A 15,275-nucleotide genomic window follows, 5' to 3' on the forward strand; every position below is an offset into this window, starting at 1 on the left:
GGTTTGTGCAGTCTTTCGCTGGTATGCCTGCCCTGCTTTGCAGTAATTCAAAGGAACATCGTCTGGCATCAATCCTGCAAAAGTGTCAGCTCCCTTCCTTCCGTTGATTTGCAGCACCATCATAGCGCCAGCACGGACCTGCTCACAGGCAGTGGGTCGTTACTCAGCGGCTAGGCAACAGCCGCATCAAATTCCGAACATGCAGGTTAGCCCAAAAGAGTAAAACCACAGGAAGATACTTGGTTCACACTGTTTAATGAATCACTTGCAGGCAGGTATCCAGCAGAGGAAATGCATCAATACTTCATATGCCAAACGCGTTTCAGGAGTCCATAATCCCTTCACCAGTGGCTGTCATGGCGGATAAGAGCGATGTTTCTCGCGCACCTTATATTTTCAATCACCCGCCTCAGTGGGCGTGGCCTATCCCAAGGCCTTCTGGTGAATGTAGTGCGCAAAGGTGATCCCTTGTGGGTACGCTCGTAACACTCATGCTGATAAAACAAAGTTATTACCCATGTGGGTTTGTGCAGTCTTTCGCTGGTATGCCTGCCCTGCTTTGCAGTAATTCAAAGGAACATCGTCTGGCATCAATCCTGCAAAAGTGTCAGCTCCCTTCCTTCCGTTGATTTGCAGCACCATCATAGCGCCAGCACGGACCTGCTCACAGGCAGTGGGTCGTTACTCAGCGGCTAGGCAACAGCCGCATCAAATTCCGAACATGCAGGTTAGCCCAAAAGAGTAAAACCACAGGAAGATACTTGGTTCACACTGTTTAATGAATCACTTGCAGGCAGGTATCCAGCAGAGGAAATGCATCAATACTTCATATGCCAAACGCGTTTCAGGAGTCCATAATCCCTTCACCAGTGGCTGTCATGGCGGATAAGAGCGATGTTTCTCGCGCACCTTATATTTTCAATCACCCGCCTCAGTGGGCGTGGCCTATCCCAAGGCCTTCTGGTGAATGTAGTGCGCAAAGGTGATCCCTTGTGGGTACGCTCGTATTGCCCACATGGGTAATAACTTTGTTTTATCAGCATGAGTGTTACGAGCGTACCCACAAGGGATCACCTTTGCGCACTACATTCACCAGAAGGCCTTGGGATAGGCCACGCCCACTGAGGCGGGTGATTGAAAATATAAGGTGCGCGAGAAACATCGCTCTTATCCTCCATGACAGCCACTGATGAAGGGATTATGGACTCCTGAAACGCGTTTGGCATATGAAGTATTGATGCATTTCCTCTGCTGTATACCTGCCTGCAAGTGATTCATTAAACAGTGTGAACCAAGTATCTTCCTGTGGTTTTACTCTTTTGGGCTAACCTGCATGTTCGGAATTTGATGCGGCTGTTGCCTAGCCGCTGAGTAACGACCCACTGCCTGTGAGCAGGTCCGTGCTGGCGCTATGATGGTGCTGCAAATCAACGGAAGGAAGGGAGCTGACACTTTTGCAGGATTGATGCCAGACGATGTTCCTTTGAATTACTGCAAAGCAGGGCAGGCATACCAGCGAAAGACTGCACAAACCCACATGGGTAATAACTTTGTTTTATCAGCATGAGTGTTACGAGCGTACCCACAAGGGATCACCTTTGCGCACTACATTCACCAGAAGGCCTTGGGATAGGCCACGCCCACTGAGGCGGGTGATTGAAAATATAAGGTGCGCGAGAAACATCGCTCTTATCCGCCATGACAGCCACTGATGAAGGGATTATGGACTCCTGAAACGCGTTTGGCATATGAAGTATTGATGCATTTCCTCTGCTGGATACCTGCCTGCAAGTGATTCATTAAACAGTGTGAACCAAGTATCTTCCTGTGGTTTTACTCTTTTGGGCTAACCTGCATGTTCGGAATTTGATGCGGCTGTTGCCTAGCCGCTGAGTAACGACCCACTGCCTGTGAGCAGGTCCGTGCTGGCGCTATGATGGTGCTGCAAATCAACGGAAGGAAGGGAGCTGACACTTTTGCAGGATTGATGCCAGACGATGTTCCTTTGAATTACTGCAAAGCAGGGCAGGCATACCAGCGAAAGACTGCACAAACCCACATGGGTAATAACTTTGTTTTATCAGCATGAGTGTTACGAGCGTACCCACAAGGGATCACCTTTGCGCACTACATTCACCAGAAGGCCTTGGGATAGGCCACGCCCACTGAGGCGGGTGATTGAAAATATAAGGTGCGCGAGAAACATCGCTCTTATCCGCCATGACAGCCACTGATGAAGGGATTATGGACTCCTGAAACGCGTTTGGCATATGAAGTATTGATGCATTTCCTCTGCTGGATACCTGCCTGCAAGTGATTCATTAAACAGTGTGAACCAAGTATCTTCCTGTGGTTTTACTCTTTTGGGCTAACCTGCATGTTCGGAATTTGATGCGGCTGTTGCCTAGCCGCTGAGTAACGACCCACTGCCTGTGAGCAGGTCCGTGCTGGCGCTATGATGGTGCTGCAAATCAACGGAAGGAAGGGAGCTGACACTTTTGCAGGATTGATGCCAGACGATGTTCCTTTGAATTACTGCAAAGCAGGGCAGGCATACCAGCGAAAGACTGCACAAACCCACATGGGTAATAACTTTGTTTTATCAGCATGAGTGTTACGAGCGTACCCACAAGGGATCACCTTTGCGCACTACATTCACCAGAAGGCCTTGGGATAGGCCACGCCCACTGAGGCGGGTGATTGAAAATATAAGGTGCGCGAGAAACATCGCTCTTATCCGCCATGACAGCCACTGATGAAGGGATTATGGACTCCTGAAACGCGTTTGGCATATGAAGTATTGATGCATTTCCTCTGCTGGATACCTGCCTGCAAGTGATTCATTAAACAGTGTGAACCAAGTATCTTCCTGTGGTTTTACTCTTTTGGGCTAACCTGCATGTTCGGAATTTGATGCGGCTGTTGCCTAGCCGCTGAGTAACGACCCACTGCCTGTGAGCAGGTCCGTGCTGGCGCTATGATGGTGCTGCAAATCAACGGAAGGAAGGGAGCTGACACTTTTGCAGGATTGATGCCAGACGATGTTTCTTTGAATTACTGCAAAGCAGGGCAGGCATACCAGCGAAAGACTGCACAAACCCACATGGGTAATAACTTTGTTTTATCAGCATGAGTGTTACGAGCGTACCCACAAGGGATCACCTTTGCGCACTACATTCACCAGAAGGCCTTGGGATAGGCCACGCCCACTGAGGCGGGTGATTGAAAATATAAGGTGCGCGAGAAACATCGCTCTTATCCGCCATGACAGCCACTGATGAAGGGATTATGGACTCCTGAAACGCGTTTGGCATATGAAGTATTGATGCATTTCCTCTGCTGGATACCTGCCTGCAAGTGATTCATTAAACAGTGTGAACCAAGTATCTTCCTGTGGTTTTACTCTTTTGGGCTAACCTGCATGTTCGGAATATATCTATATATATATATATATCTAACAAAAAAAATTCACCCTGAGGCAAGGGCACGCAAACACCAGAGTGATTAAAAAAAAAACTTTATTATCGCAAACCGTAATCTCCTCTCAGAATAAAATCCAGTCCTGACTCGTTTCGGAGCCTCACAGCTCCTTAATCGTAGGAAGACGTTGCTGACACTGAATGCTCGCTGGCGCCATTAGCTGCTTGCAAAATATTTATAACATTCCCATATATGTATGTATGTTATATGTGTGGGTGTTTAACCAAATCTAAGGACTAGTCCTCTGTAAATATAAATATATATATATATATATATATATATATATATATATATATATATATATAATATAAAAATACACACATGTATATAAATATGCAGGCCATAACCTCAAATTAGGCTCGTTGTATTTTTTATTTGAAATAAATCCTATAAAATAACATTTACATGACATAAAGAAATGTACTCCCAACTTGTTTGAACATCGCGTTTATTTTCAAAGAATAAGGTAAGGTGATAGCAGGCAGATTAGCCTAGAAGAAGGCTGCATACAGAACACCTATTTTTGTTAATGCTCCGCGGTTCCCGCATGTGGGCGGTGCTATTCAATGCTTAGGCCTTGAATGAGTATACCCCTGAAAAAGAAGTAGGATTACAGGTAAGTAACTTATCCTTTCAGGTTAGTACTTTCTCCCTCCTTCAAATATTCACATATTGATAGTGTGAAATGAATATCACTTCAATTCATAATTAAGGAGGAAGTGAGCAATAAAATAAAAGGTGACGATGTATCAAATAAGATAACACAATAATAAGCAGAGCAACTTTTGGGCTGATTGCCTGATAATGAGATTCTTAACTCCTACCGAATAGTGTACTGTGATGAAAACTATGAATTTAGCTATGTGTTTTTAATGCACATCTCTACAGTGCATAATAGAGAGAATACTTCATTTGGCAGGTGGACTATTCGGGATAGTGTTCTTTATTGACATACGTTCTTGTTTCATATGTTGCGAAGCTTTCAGGTTTGCTGAATATGTAATGAATCCAAGTAGACCATGGCCCTGATCTTTATGCAGTTCTCATATTTTTTAATGCATTTTCTTTAACTCATTTTTTTATTAGTTTAATGCAAATTAGTGCATTTTTGTTTTTACCTGTTGCCCCTTCTGGATGGCAACAAAGTGCTGCTTCTTGGACATAGTAAAGAGAAGACTAGGGACTTGCAGAAGCATTTTGTGACTTTGTGGGTTGTTTGAAAATGTGCCAAATGTAGAACTGCTAGATTTAAATAATGAAGAGGTCGATCATGTTTAAACAGATTTGTGTCATATTTTTACATTCCTGCTAACCTTTGCAGTAGTAATTGTATTTATTTTTTTTATGTAATTTTCCACAATGAACATTATTTCCTTGAAATGGTTTTTTTGAGGGAATACGTTTTTAGAATGTTGTATTTTGCTTCTTTTCAGTAAACAGAGTGATTTATTAACCCTGGCTGCTGCTGTTTTGTTTGTGTGACAGGGATGCTATGGGCCAAAGCTTCCAGGAAGAGTTTTCAGACGTGCTGCTGTTGAAGATGTTACGATCAGCAACAGAGGCGTCTAGGGATAAAGACAAGGTAGTAAACCAGTTTAAACTTATTTCTGTCATAGAATAACATTGTACATATCCACTGCAATCTCATTATGCTAGTCTACTTCTCAAAGTAGAAGTATAATGATAGCAAAGGAATTGAGAGAGGTTTCTGTTTTTAGAAAATACTTGCCACTGAAATTCGGACATATCTGGACTACCCACTTAAACTTTTCTCAAGCTGGATCTTTGTTTTAGTTGGCTCTAGTTGGTGCTAAAAATTTAAAATATTGTCTAAAGAATAAAATGCATCTTTTTCTATTAAAAAACAAAACTATTTGGCATTGTCTTGGTCTTTATGGTGTCATCTAGTAGTTGAAGTTTAATCTAAATATATGATGGTCAACAGTTTGGTGTAAACATTGACAGCATTTAACCTCCATGTTCTCTAAAGTTATTCCACATGCCAGTAAAAAAATGATCAAGGAACACTTAAGTTAATTATGTGGAAAACAACTCTGAATATCTCCTCTCTTTCAACTATAAAATTCACTATTGGCAAAGAACGATGGTTGCACATGTTTCACTGCTCAGTTTCTGATTTCTCAAGTAACTTTATCTGATTGCTGTACTCCCATTTTGCTCCGTTGTTCTCTTATGTATTCACCTTCTCTCCAAAAACTGGCTCTGCATTATACACTGTAACATTATGCATTCTCAGCTTCCCACTTCCTTTCTTCAACAGTAAGTAGTGAAAGTAAGACATGGTGGGCAACAGTTACTTACCTCTGGCACTGTTGCTTGCCTACCCAGGTCAAGAGTAACGCTGTTCGGGCACTTGGGAATCTGCTACATTTTCTCCAGCCATATCATATAGCAAATCCAAGGTTCAGCGAGAGCATTGAAGACTGTATCCAGGCGCTCATCACGACTGTGCATGGGGAGGCTACCATGAAAGTACGGTGGAATGCCTGCTACGCACTGGGAAATGTCTTTAAAAACTCTGCATTACCATTGGGTGAGCAAACTTACTTTTCTCTTCTGAAAACTGTAGACCATGGGGAAAAGGTGGCTCGTGATACTTTACTGAAAGTGAGGTTATTATGTTAGTGCTGAAAAACGCATCACCGCATTCATCACATATATTTATTATGGGTTGCAAATAAGTCATAAAAACAATCCCAATGTCTGAAAATAAAGGAAGAAGGCTTTAGGAATGATGTGTACAGGTAAATGCTTGCATATAGGATTGCTTTTAAACACTGGCATAACATGTCCTGCATAGACAGTTTGTCGAAATAGCCAGATTCTCTAGGAAGTTGTCATATTGTCAAATCTTAGAGAGTACTTTGAATTCTACATTGGTTATAGAATAGGGGCATCAGTAGTCCACATCTTTGAAGAGTTCTTGTACTGCACCTGGAACTTGTGTAAAATGAACCCAAGGGATGCAGGTTTCTGAGACTTGACCAAAATGTAATGGCTTCCATGCAGTTCCAGCTTGCCATCAGTAGTGTTGTGTTTCTTCACCAACCTGCAACTGTTCCTGGAAACAGCTTGTTTTGTGCCCTCTCAAAACATGAGGATGCTTGGTTTCGATTATTTGCTCCAGTCCCTAGAGCGGAATACTGTTTGTGGGTTGAAGGAGCTATGGGTGCTATTTCATTAAGCCACCAACTGCATATGTGCACAGGTAGCAGATTCCTTGGTGCCAGTAGGGTTGACTTGTTTTTCCATCTTTGGTGGACAGACTCCAAAGGCTTTAGTTCTCCATATTGAGGGTTGTCCCTGGCTTCACATACTAAAGTTAACAAGCGGTCCTTGACACAGATCTTCTTTGAGTCACACACTGTTGTTGGTACATCACCACTAGCCTTAGAAGGAAAAAGAGAAGAAAGTGTGGGACTAAAGTGGCCTTTGCAGTTAGTTTGCTATTGTCTCAAACAGGGATGTCTAACTTTAATCCAAGAGGGCCGGGTTTGTGCCACCTTTCCCAGCTATCTATTGACTAAAACTTTACATATAGTGGATCTGAGTGGAAACTTATTTGCACAGTCACTGGCTATCCCAAAAATGTGTTATGGTCTGGACAAAGGTTGGACAACTCTGAAAGAAACCTGCTTCGCAGCGATAGTGTCATTATTTGGGGGAATTTTGAGAAAGCGCAGGGTCAAATAAAAAAGGGGTCATAAGGAAAAAGTGAAATATTTTTACAGTGCAAGTATCTAAGATCTATTGGTTTTTACAATGATAGTATCTAAGATCTATTGGTATCCACAGCGAGCATCTCACTAGCCTTAAGAAAACATGGACACGTGGATGACTTTGGGGCTAGTGGAGTGAAGCTAGGTCCCGTGAATTAGATAGGAGTCAGTGGCGACTGTCACGTGTTGAAATTAAACTGTTTACAAAACATGGGCTAAAAATAAAAAGATTACAAAACCAGCACATGCTAAACAAGCAAATACAGGCAGATTGTTTTTGTTTTAGCAAGGTCCTGCATGATTTAGGCTTCTTAGTTTAAAAAATATATTTTATCCTGTAGAGACATACAAAAGGAGTAATGGGAAACATGTAGAGTTATGAAAATCGACATATAGTGAAATTAATACACTGTTTTAATGCTGTACCACCACATTCTGTTTTAGGCACTGCTCCCTGGACGGCACATGCTTACAACTCTCTCACCTCAGTTGTGAAATCGTGCAAAAATTTCAAAGTGCGTATCAAATCTGCCATGGCCCTTGCAACTCCATTTAAAAGAGATCAGTATGGGAGCACTGCGCAGTACAGTGAGATCTGGGATGCCCTGGTCCTGGCGCTTCAGAAGAGTGAGGACACACAAGACTTTCTGGAGTTCAAGTACTGTGCCAGCCTGAGGGCACAGATCTGCCAGGCTTTGATCCACCTACTTAGCCTCGCCAATAGCAGTGACCTGCCATGCATCCGGAAGACCATCATCGAGAAGGGGGAGACAATCCAGACCTACATTTTGCAGTACATCAGATCAGGAGGAGATGGAGACGAGACCTCCAAAGAGCCACAGGAGCGAGACAAGATGTTGTCAAAAGCCATTGAGCATGTGCGCAGCATCCAGGATCTCCCGGAAGGGAAAGGGAAACCGCTGGTGGCCGAGTTGGTCTATCTGGAAGCAATTCTGAGAAGCTGCATTGAATCGACTGGCTCTTAAAGCGGTTTCCATCAGTTTGCATTGTCCAATCTTATTTTCAGAATTTTTAAACAGATTAAAGTATACTTTAAAAGGCATCTATTGCGGTTTCTTCGCAGCCCCAGTTTTGCCACCTGATCTGATGATATCGCCACAAGAAAACTATATTTCATGGCCATTTTAATTTTAACTTATTTTTTCTGTATCAAATTACATGATTTGCACACATTTCATTTTTTATAGAACACTGCTGCAACTGTAAAATAGCAGGAAATTCCTTACAATGAGCGATAAGGCTGAGCTGGCTCCACCTTGCACATCCTTTGTAACAATCTGAAAGGTTTATACCAACATATAAAAAGAAAAATAAAATTGTACATTTGGGCTACTTTCCATGTCATAGTGGGCTGTGTTTACTTGCTCAGGGTTGTGTCAAGTAATCTCATTGCAGACCGTGCATTAGGCTACACGTTTTCAGCGTCTCTATAACGTCACTAAGCTGTTCAGTCAGTTTATGGTTCTACAGTATGTTACAGGATTATATATTCTAAATTAATTTATTTTGTGTATTTATTTTTACATTGAAGACCATTTTTTAGGCCTCTTGTTTATTTGTCAACTTAAATAAACTGCCCTGCTAAAAACAGTTTAGTACAGCATTTCTTTATATAATAAAAAGCAAAGATGGGCGCGACACTGCTGGCCTCTCCACCGGATCGCCCCTCAGCATTCTGGGATTAGTAGTGCGGGTAGCACAGGAAGCCGGAAAGTTCAAAGTGTATCACCTTGGTTGGTGCAATTCAGCTCTAGAAAGTTCAGTAATCTCTAGACCCGAGACATGGCCCGGGTTTCGGGATTTATATCCCTCATCAGTAGAGATAAAGTTAAGGGGTGGTGAAGAAAGCCGTCGTAGATCCTTCAAGGGCTTCGTTGCCTGCTCGGCATGCAGGTGCGTATCCCAAAAAGCCCGTCGGCTTTGGAGGCTCGCAAAAGCCCTTAAGTAAAAAGCAAAGATGGGCGCGACACTGCTGGCCTCTCCACCGGATCGCCCCTCAGCATTCTGGGATTAGTAGTGCGGGTAGCACAGGAAACCAGAAAGTTCAAAGTGTATCACCTTGGTTGGTGCAATTCAGCTCTAGAAAGTTCAGTAATCTCTAGACCCGAGACATGGCCCGGGTTTCGGGATTTATATCCCTCATCAATAGAGATAAAGTTCAGGGGTGGTGAAGAAAGCCGCCGTAGATCCGTCAAGGGCTTCGTTGCCTGCTCGGCACGCAGGTGCGTATCCCAAAAAGCCCGTCGGCTTTGGAGGCTCGCAAAAGCCCTTAAGTAAAAAGCAAAGATGGGCGCGACACTGCTGGCCTCTCCACCGGATCGCCCCTCAGCATTCTGGGATTAGTAGTGCGGGTAGCACAGGAAGCCGGAAAGTTCAAAGTGTATCACCTTGGTTGGTGCAATTCAGCTCTAGAAAGTTCAGTAATCTCTAGACCCGAGACATGGCCCGGGTTTCGGGATTTATATCCCTCATCAGTAGAGATAAAGTTAAGGGGTGGTGAAGAAAGCCGTCGTAGATCCTTCAAGGGCTTCGTTGCCTGCTCGGCATGCAGGTGCGTATCCCAAAAAGCCCGTCGGCTTTGGAGGCTCGCAAAAGCCCTTAAGTAAAAAGCAAAGATGGGCGCGACACTGCTGGCCTCTCCACCGGATCGCCCCTCAGCATTCTGGGATTAGTAGTGCGGGTAGCACAGGAAACCAGAAAGTTCAAAGTGTATCACCTTGGTTGGTGCAATTCAGCTCTAGAAAGTTCAGTAATCTCTAGACCCGAGACATGGCCCGGGTTTCGGGATTTATATCCCTCATCAATAGAGATAAAGTTCAGGGGTGGTGAAGAAAGCCGCCGTAGATCCGTCAAGGGCTTCGTTGCCTGCTCGGCACGCAGGTGCGTATCCCAAAAAGCCCGTCGGCTTTGGAGGCTCGCAAAAGCCCTTAAGTAAAAAGCAAAGATGGGCGCGACACTGCTGGCCTCTCCACCGGATCGCCCCTCAGCATTCTGGGATTAGTAGTGCGGGTAGCACAGGAAACCGGAAAGTTCAAAGTGTATCACCTTGGTTGGTGCAATTCAGCTCTAGAAAGTTCAGTAATCTCTAGACCCGAGACATGGCCCGGGTTTCGGGATTTATATCCCTCATCAGTAGAGATAAAGTTCAGGGGTGGTGAAGAAAGCCGTCGTAGATCCGTCAAGGGCTTCGTTGCCTGCTCGGCACGCAGGTGCGTATCCCAAAAAGCCCGTCGGCTTTGGAGGCACGCAAAAGCCCTTAAGTAAAAAGCAAAGATGGGCGCGACACTGCTGGCCTCTCCACCGGATCGCCCCTCAGCATTCTGGGATTAGTAGTGCGGGTAGCACAGGAAACCGTAAAGTTCAAAGTGTATCACCTTGGTTGGTGCAATTCAGCTCTAGAAAGTTCAGTAATCTCTAGACCCGAGACATGGCCCGGGTTTCGGGATTTATATCCCTCATCAGTAGAGATAAAGTTCAGGGGTGGTGAAGAAAGCCGCCGTAGATCCGTCAAGGGCTTCGTTGCCTGCTCGGCACGCAGGTGCGTATCCCAAAAAGCCCGTCGGCTTTGGAGGCTCGCAAAAGCCCTTAAGTAAAAAGCAAAGATGGGCGCGACACTGCTGGCCTCTCCACCGGATCGCCCCTCAGCATTCTGGGATTAGTAGTGCGGGTAGCACAGGAAACCGGAAAGTTCAAAGTGTATCACCTTGGTTGGTGCAATTCAGCTCTAGAAAGTTCAGTAATCTCTAGACCCGAGACATGGCCTGGGTTTCGGGATTTATATCCCTCATCAGTAGAGATAAAGTTCAGGGGTGGTGAAGAAAGCCGCCGTAGATCCGTCAAGGGCTTCGTTGCCTGCTCGGCACGCAGGTGTGTATCCCAAAAAGCCCGTCGGCTTTGGAGGCTCGCAAAAGCCCTTAAGTAAAAAGCAAAGATGGGCGCGACACTGCTGGCCTCTCCACCGGATCGCCCCTCAGCATTCTGGGATTAGTAGTGCGGGTAGCCCAGGAAACCGGAAAGTTCAAAGTGTATCACCTTGGTTGGTGCAATTCAGCCCTAGAAAGTTCAGTAATCTCTAGACCCGAGACATGGCCCGGGTTTCGGGATTTATATCCCTCATCAGTAGAGATAAAGTTCAGGGGTGGTGAAGAAAGCCGCCGTAGATCCGTCAAGGGCTTCGTTGCCTGCTCGGCACGCAGGTGCGTATCCCAAAAAGCCCGTCGGCTTTGGAGGCTCGCAAAAGCCCTTAAGTAAAAAGCAAAGATGGGCGCGACACTGCTGGCCTCTCCACCTGATCGCCCCTCAGCATTCTGGGATTAGTAGTGCGGGTAGCACAGGAAACCGGAAAGTTCAAAGTGTATCACCTTGGTTGGTGCAATTCAGCTCTAGAAAGTTCAGTAATCTCTAGACCCGAGACATGGCCCGGGTTTCGGGATTTATATCCCTCATCAGTAGAGATAAAGTTCAGGGGTGGTGAAGAAAGCCGCCGTAGATCCGTCAAGGGCTTCGTTGCCTGCTCGGCATGCAGGTGCGTATCCCAAAAAGCCCGTCGGCTTTGGAGGCTCGCAAAAGCCCTTAAGTAAAAAGCAAAGATGGGCGCGACACTGCTGGCCTCTCCACCGGATCGCCCCTCAGCATTCTGGGATTAGCAGTGCGGGTAGCACAGGAAACCGGAAAGTTCAAAGTGTATCACCTTGGTTGGTGCAATTCAGCTCTAGAAAGTTCAGTAATCTCTAGACCCGAGACATGGCCTGGGTTTCGGGATTTATATCCCTCATCAGTAGAGATAGTTCAGGGGTGGTGAAGAAAGCCGCCGTAGATCTGTCAAGGGCTTCGTTGCCTGCTCGGCACGCAGGTGCGTATCCCAAAAAGCCCGTCGGCTTTGGAGGCTCGCAAAAGCCCTTAAGTAAAAAGCAATGATGGGCACGACACTGCTGGCCTCTCCACCGGATCGCCCCTCAGCATTCTGGGATTAGTAGTGCGGGTAGCACAGGAAACCGGAAAGTTCAAAGTGTATCACCTTGGTTGGTGCAATTCAGCTCTAGAAAGTTCAGTAATCTCTAGACCCGAGACATGGCCCGGGTTTCGGGATTTATATCCCTCATCAGTAGAGATAAAGATCAGGGGTGGTGAAGAAAGCCGCCGTAGATCCGTCAAGGGCTTCGTTGCCTGCTCGGCACGCAGGTGCGTATCCCAAAAAGCCCGTCGGCTTTGGAGGCTCGCAAAAGCCCTTAAGTGAAAAGCAAAGATGGGCGCGACACTGCTGGCCTCTCCACCGGATCGCCCCTCAGCATTCTGGGATTAGTAGTGCGGGTAGCACAGGAAACCGGAAAGTTCAAAGTGTATCACCTTGGTTGGTGCAATTCAGCTCTAGAAAGTTCAGTAATCTCTAGACCCGAGACATGGCCCGAGTTTCGGGATTTATATCCCTCATCAATAGAGATAAAGTTCAGGGGTGGTGAAGAAAGCCACCGTAGATCCGTCAAGGGCTTCGTTGCCTGCTCGGCACGCAGGTGCGTATCCTAAAAAGCCCGTTGGCTTTGGAGGCTCGCAAAAGCCCTTAAGTAAAAAGCAAAGATGGGCGCGACACTGCTGGCCTCTCCACCGGATCGCCCCTCAGCATTCTGGGATTAGTAGTGCGGGTAGCACAGGAAACCGGAAAGTTCAAAGTGTATCACCTTGGTTGGTGCAATTCAGGTCTAGAAAGTTCAGTAATCTCTAGACCCGAGACATGGCCTGGGTTTTGGGATTTATATCACTCATCAGTAGAGATAAAGTTCAGGGGTGGTGAAGAAAGCCGCCGTAGATCCGTCAAGGGCTTCGTTGCCTGCTCGGCACGCAGGTGCGTATCCCAAAAAGCCCGTCGGCTTTGGAGGCTCGCAAAAGCCCTTAAGTAAAAAGCAAAGATGGGCGCGACACTGCTGGCCTCTCCACCGGATCGCCCCTCAGCATTCTGGGATTAGTAGTGCGGGTAGCACATGAAACCGGAAAGTTCAAAGTGTATCACCTTGGTTGGTGCAATTCAGCTCTAGAAAGTTCAGTAATCTCTAGACCCGAGACACGGCCTGGGTTTCGGGATTTATATCCCTCATCAGTAGAGATAGTTCAGGGGTGGTGAAGAAAGCCGCCGTAGATCTGTCAAGGGCTTCGTTGCCTGCTCGGCACGCAGGTGCGTATCCCAAAAAGCCCGTCGGCTTTGGAGGCTTGCAAAAGCCCTTAAGTAAAAAGCAATGATGGGCGCGACACTGCTGGCCTCTCCACCGAATCGCCCCTCAGCATTCTGGGATTAGTAGTGCGGGTAGCACAGGAAACCGGAAAGTTCAAAGTGTATCACCTTGGTTGGTGCAATTCAGCTCTAGAAAGTTCAGTAATCTCTAGACCCGAGACATGGCCCGGGTTTCGGGATTTATATCCCTCATCAGTAGAGATAAAGTTCAGGGGTGGTGAAGAAAGCCGCCGTAGATCCGTCAAGGGCTTTGTTGCCTGCTCGGCACGCAGGTGCGTATCCCAAAAAGCCCGTCGGCTTTGGAGGCTCGCAAAAGCCCTTAAGTAAAAAGCAAAGATGGGCGCGACACTGCTGGCCTCTCCACCGGATCGCCCCTCAGCATTCTGGGATTAGTAGTGCGGGTAGCACAGGAAACCGGAAAGTTCAAAGTGTATCACCTTGGTTGGTGCAATTCAGCTCTAGAAAGTTCAGTAATCTCTAGACCCGAGACATGGCCCGGGTTTTGGGATTTATATCACTCATCAGTAGAGATAAAGTTCAGGGGTGGTGAAGAAAGCCGCCGTCGATCCGTCAAGGGCTTCGTTGCCTGCTCGGCACGCAGGTGCGTATCCCAAAAAGCCCGTCGGCTTTGGAGGCTCGCAAAAGCCCTTAAGTAAAAAGCAAAGATGGGTGCGACACTGCTGGCCTCTCCACCGGATCGCCCCTCAGCATTCTGGGATTAGTAGTGCGGGTAGCACATGAAACCGGAAAGTTCAAAGTGTATCACCTTGGTTGGTTCAATTCAGCTCTAGAAAGTTCAGTAATCTCTAGACCCGAGATATGGCCCGGGTTTCGGTATTTATATCCCTCATCAGTAGAGATAAAGTTCAGGGGTGGTGAAGAAAGCCGCCGTAGATCCGTCAAGGGCTTCGTTGCCTGCTCGGCACGCAGGTGCGTATCCCAAAAAGCCCGTCGGCTTTGGAGGCTCGCAAAAGCCCTTAAGTAAAAAGCAAAGATGGGCGCGACACTGCTGGCCTCTCCACCGGATCGCCCATCAGCATTCTGGGATTAGTAGTGCGGGTAGCACAGGAAACCGGAAAGTTCAAAGTGTATCACCTTGGTTGGTGCAATTCAGCTCTAGAAAGTTCAATAATCTCTAGACCCGAGACATGGCCCGGGTTTCGGGATTTATATCCCTCATCAGTAGAGATAAAGTTCAGGGGTGGTGAAGAAAGCCGCCGTAGATCCGTCAAGGGCTTCGTTGCCTGCTCGGCACGCAGGTGCGTATCCCAAAAAGCCCGTCGGCTTTGGAGGCTCGCAAAAGCCCTTAAGTAAAAAGCAAAGATGGGCGAGACACTGCTGGCCTCTCCACTGGATCGCCCCTCAGCATTCTGGGATCAGTAGTGCGGGTAGCACATGAAACCGGAAAGTTCAAAGTGTATCACCTTGGTTGGTGCAATTCAGCTCTAGAAAGTTCAGTAATCTCTAGACCCGAGACATGGCCCGGGTTTCGGGATTTATATCCCTCATCAGTAGAGATAAAGTTCAGGGGTGGTGAAGAAAGCCGCCGTAGATCCGTCAAGGGCTTCGTTGCCTGCTCGGCACGCAGGTGCGTATCCCAAAAAGCCCGTCGGCTACGAGGCCCGTGACGGATGTTTGGCGACCTGTCCTGCAACCCCGAATACTATCTCTACTGATGAGGGAATCAATCAAGTATTTACTTGCACCGATTGAGGTGAAATACTTTGAAAATTGAACTTTGAACTGTTCTTATAAATACTTGAACTGCACAGACCATGATGCAGTGGGGCGATACGGCGGAAGAGGTCAGC

General features: G+C 46.5%; 1 protein-coding gene across 3 annotated transcripts in view; it reads left to right on the forward strand.

Moving 5' to 3' along the window:
- HEATR6 (HEAT repeat containing 6) overlaps positions 1-8,578 on the forward strand; it is a 305,356-nt gene extending 296,778 nt beyond the window's left edge. For all 3 annotated transcript variants that reach the window (XM_078679768.1, XM_078679769.1, XM_078679770.1), the window contains 3 exons: positions 4,966-5,062; positions 5,830-6,034; positions 7,665-8,578. In XM_078679768.1, the coding sequence (XP_078535894.1) occupies positions 4,966-5,062; positions 5,830-6,034; positions 7,665-8,206 (844 nt within the window). In that variant the 3' untranslated portion in view covers positions 8,207-8,578. The remainder of the gene's footprint in view (positions 1-4,965; positions 5,063-5,829; positions 6,035-7,664) is intronic.
- Positions 8,579-15,275: the final 6,697 nt, after the last annotated feature.

This window comes from Lissotriton helveticus, chromosome 3_1 (genome assembly GCF_964261635.1).
Source record: "Lissotriton helveticus chromosome 3_1, aLisHel1.1, whole genome shotgun sequence".
In the NCBI taxonomy this organism is placed as follows: domain Eukaryota; kingdom Metazoa; phylum Chordata; class Amphibia; order Caudata; family Salamandridae; genus Lissotriton; species Lissotriton helveticus.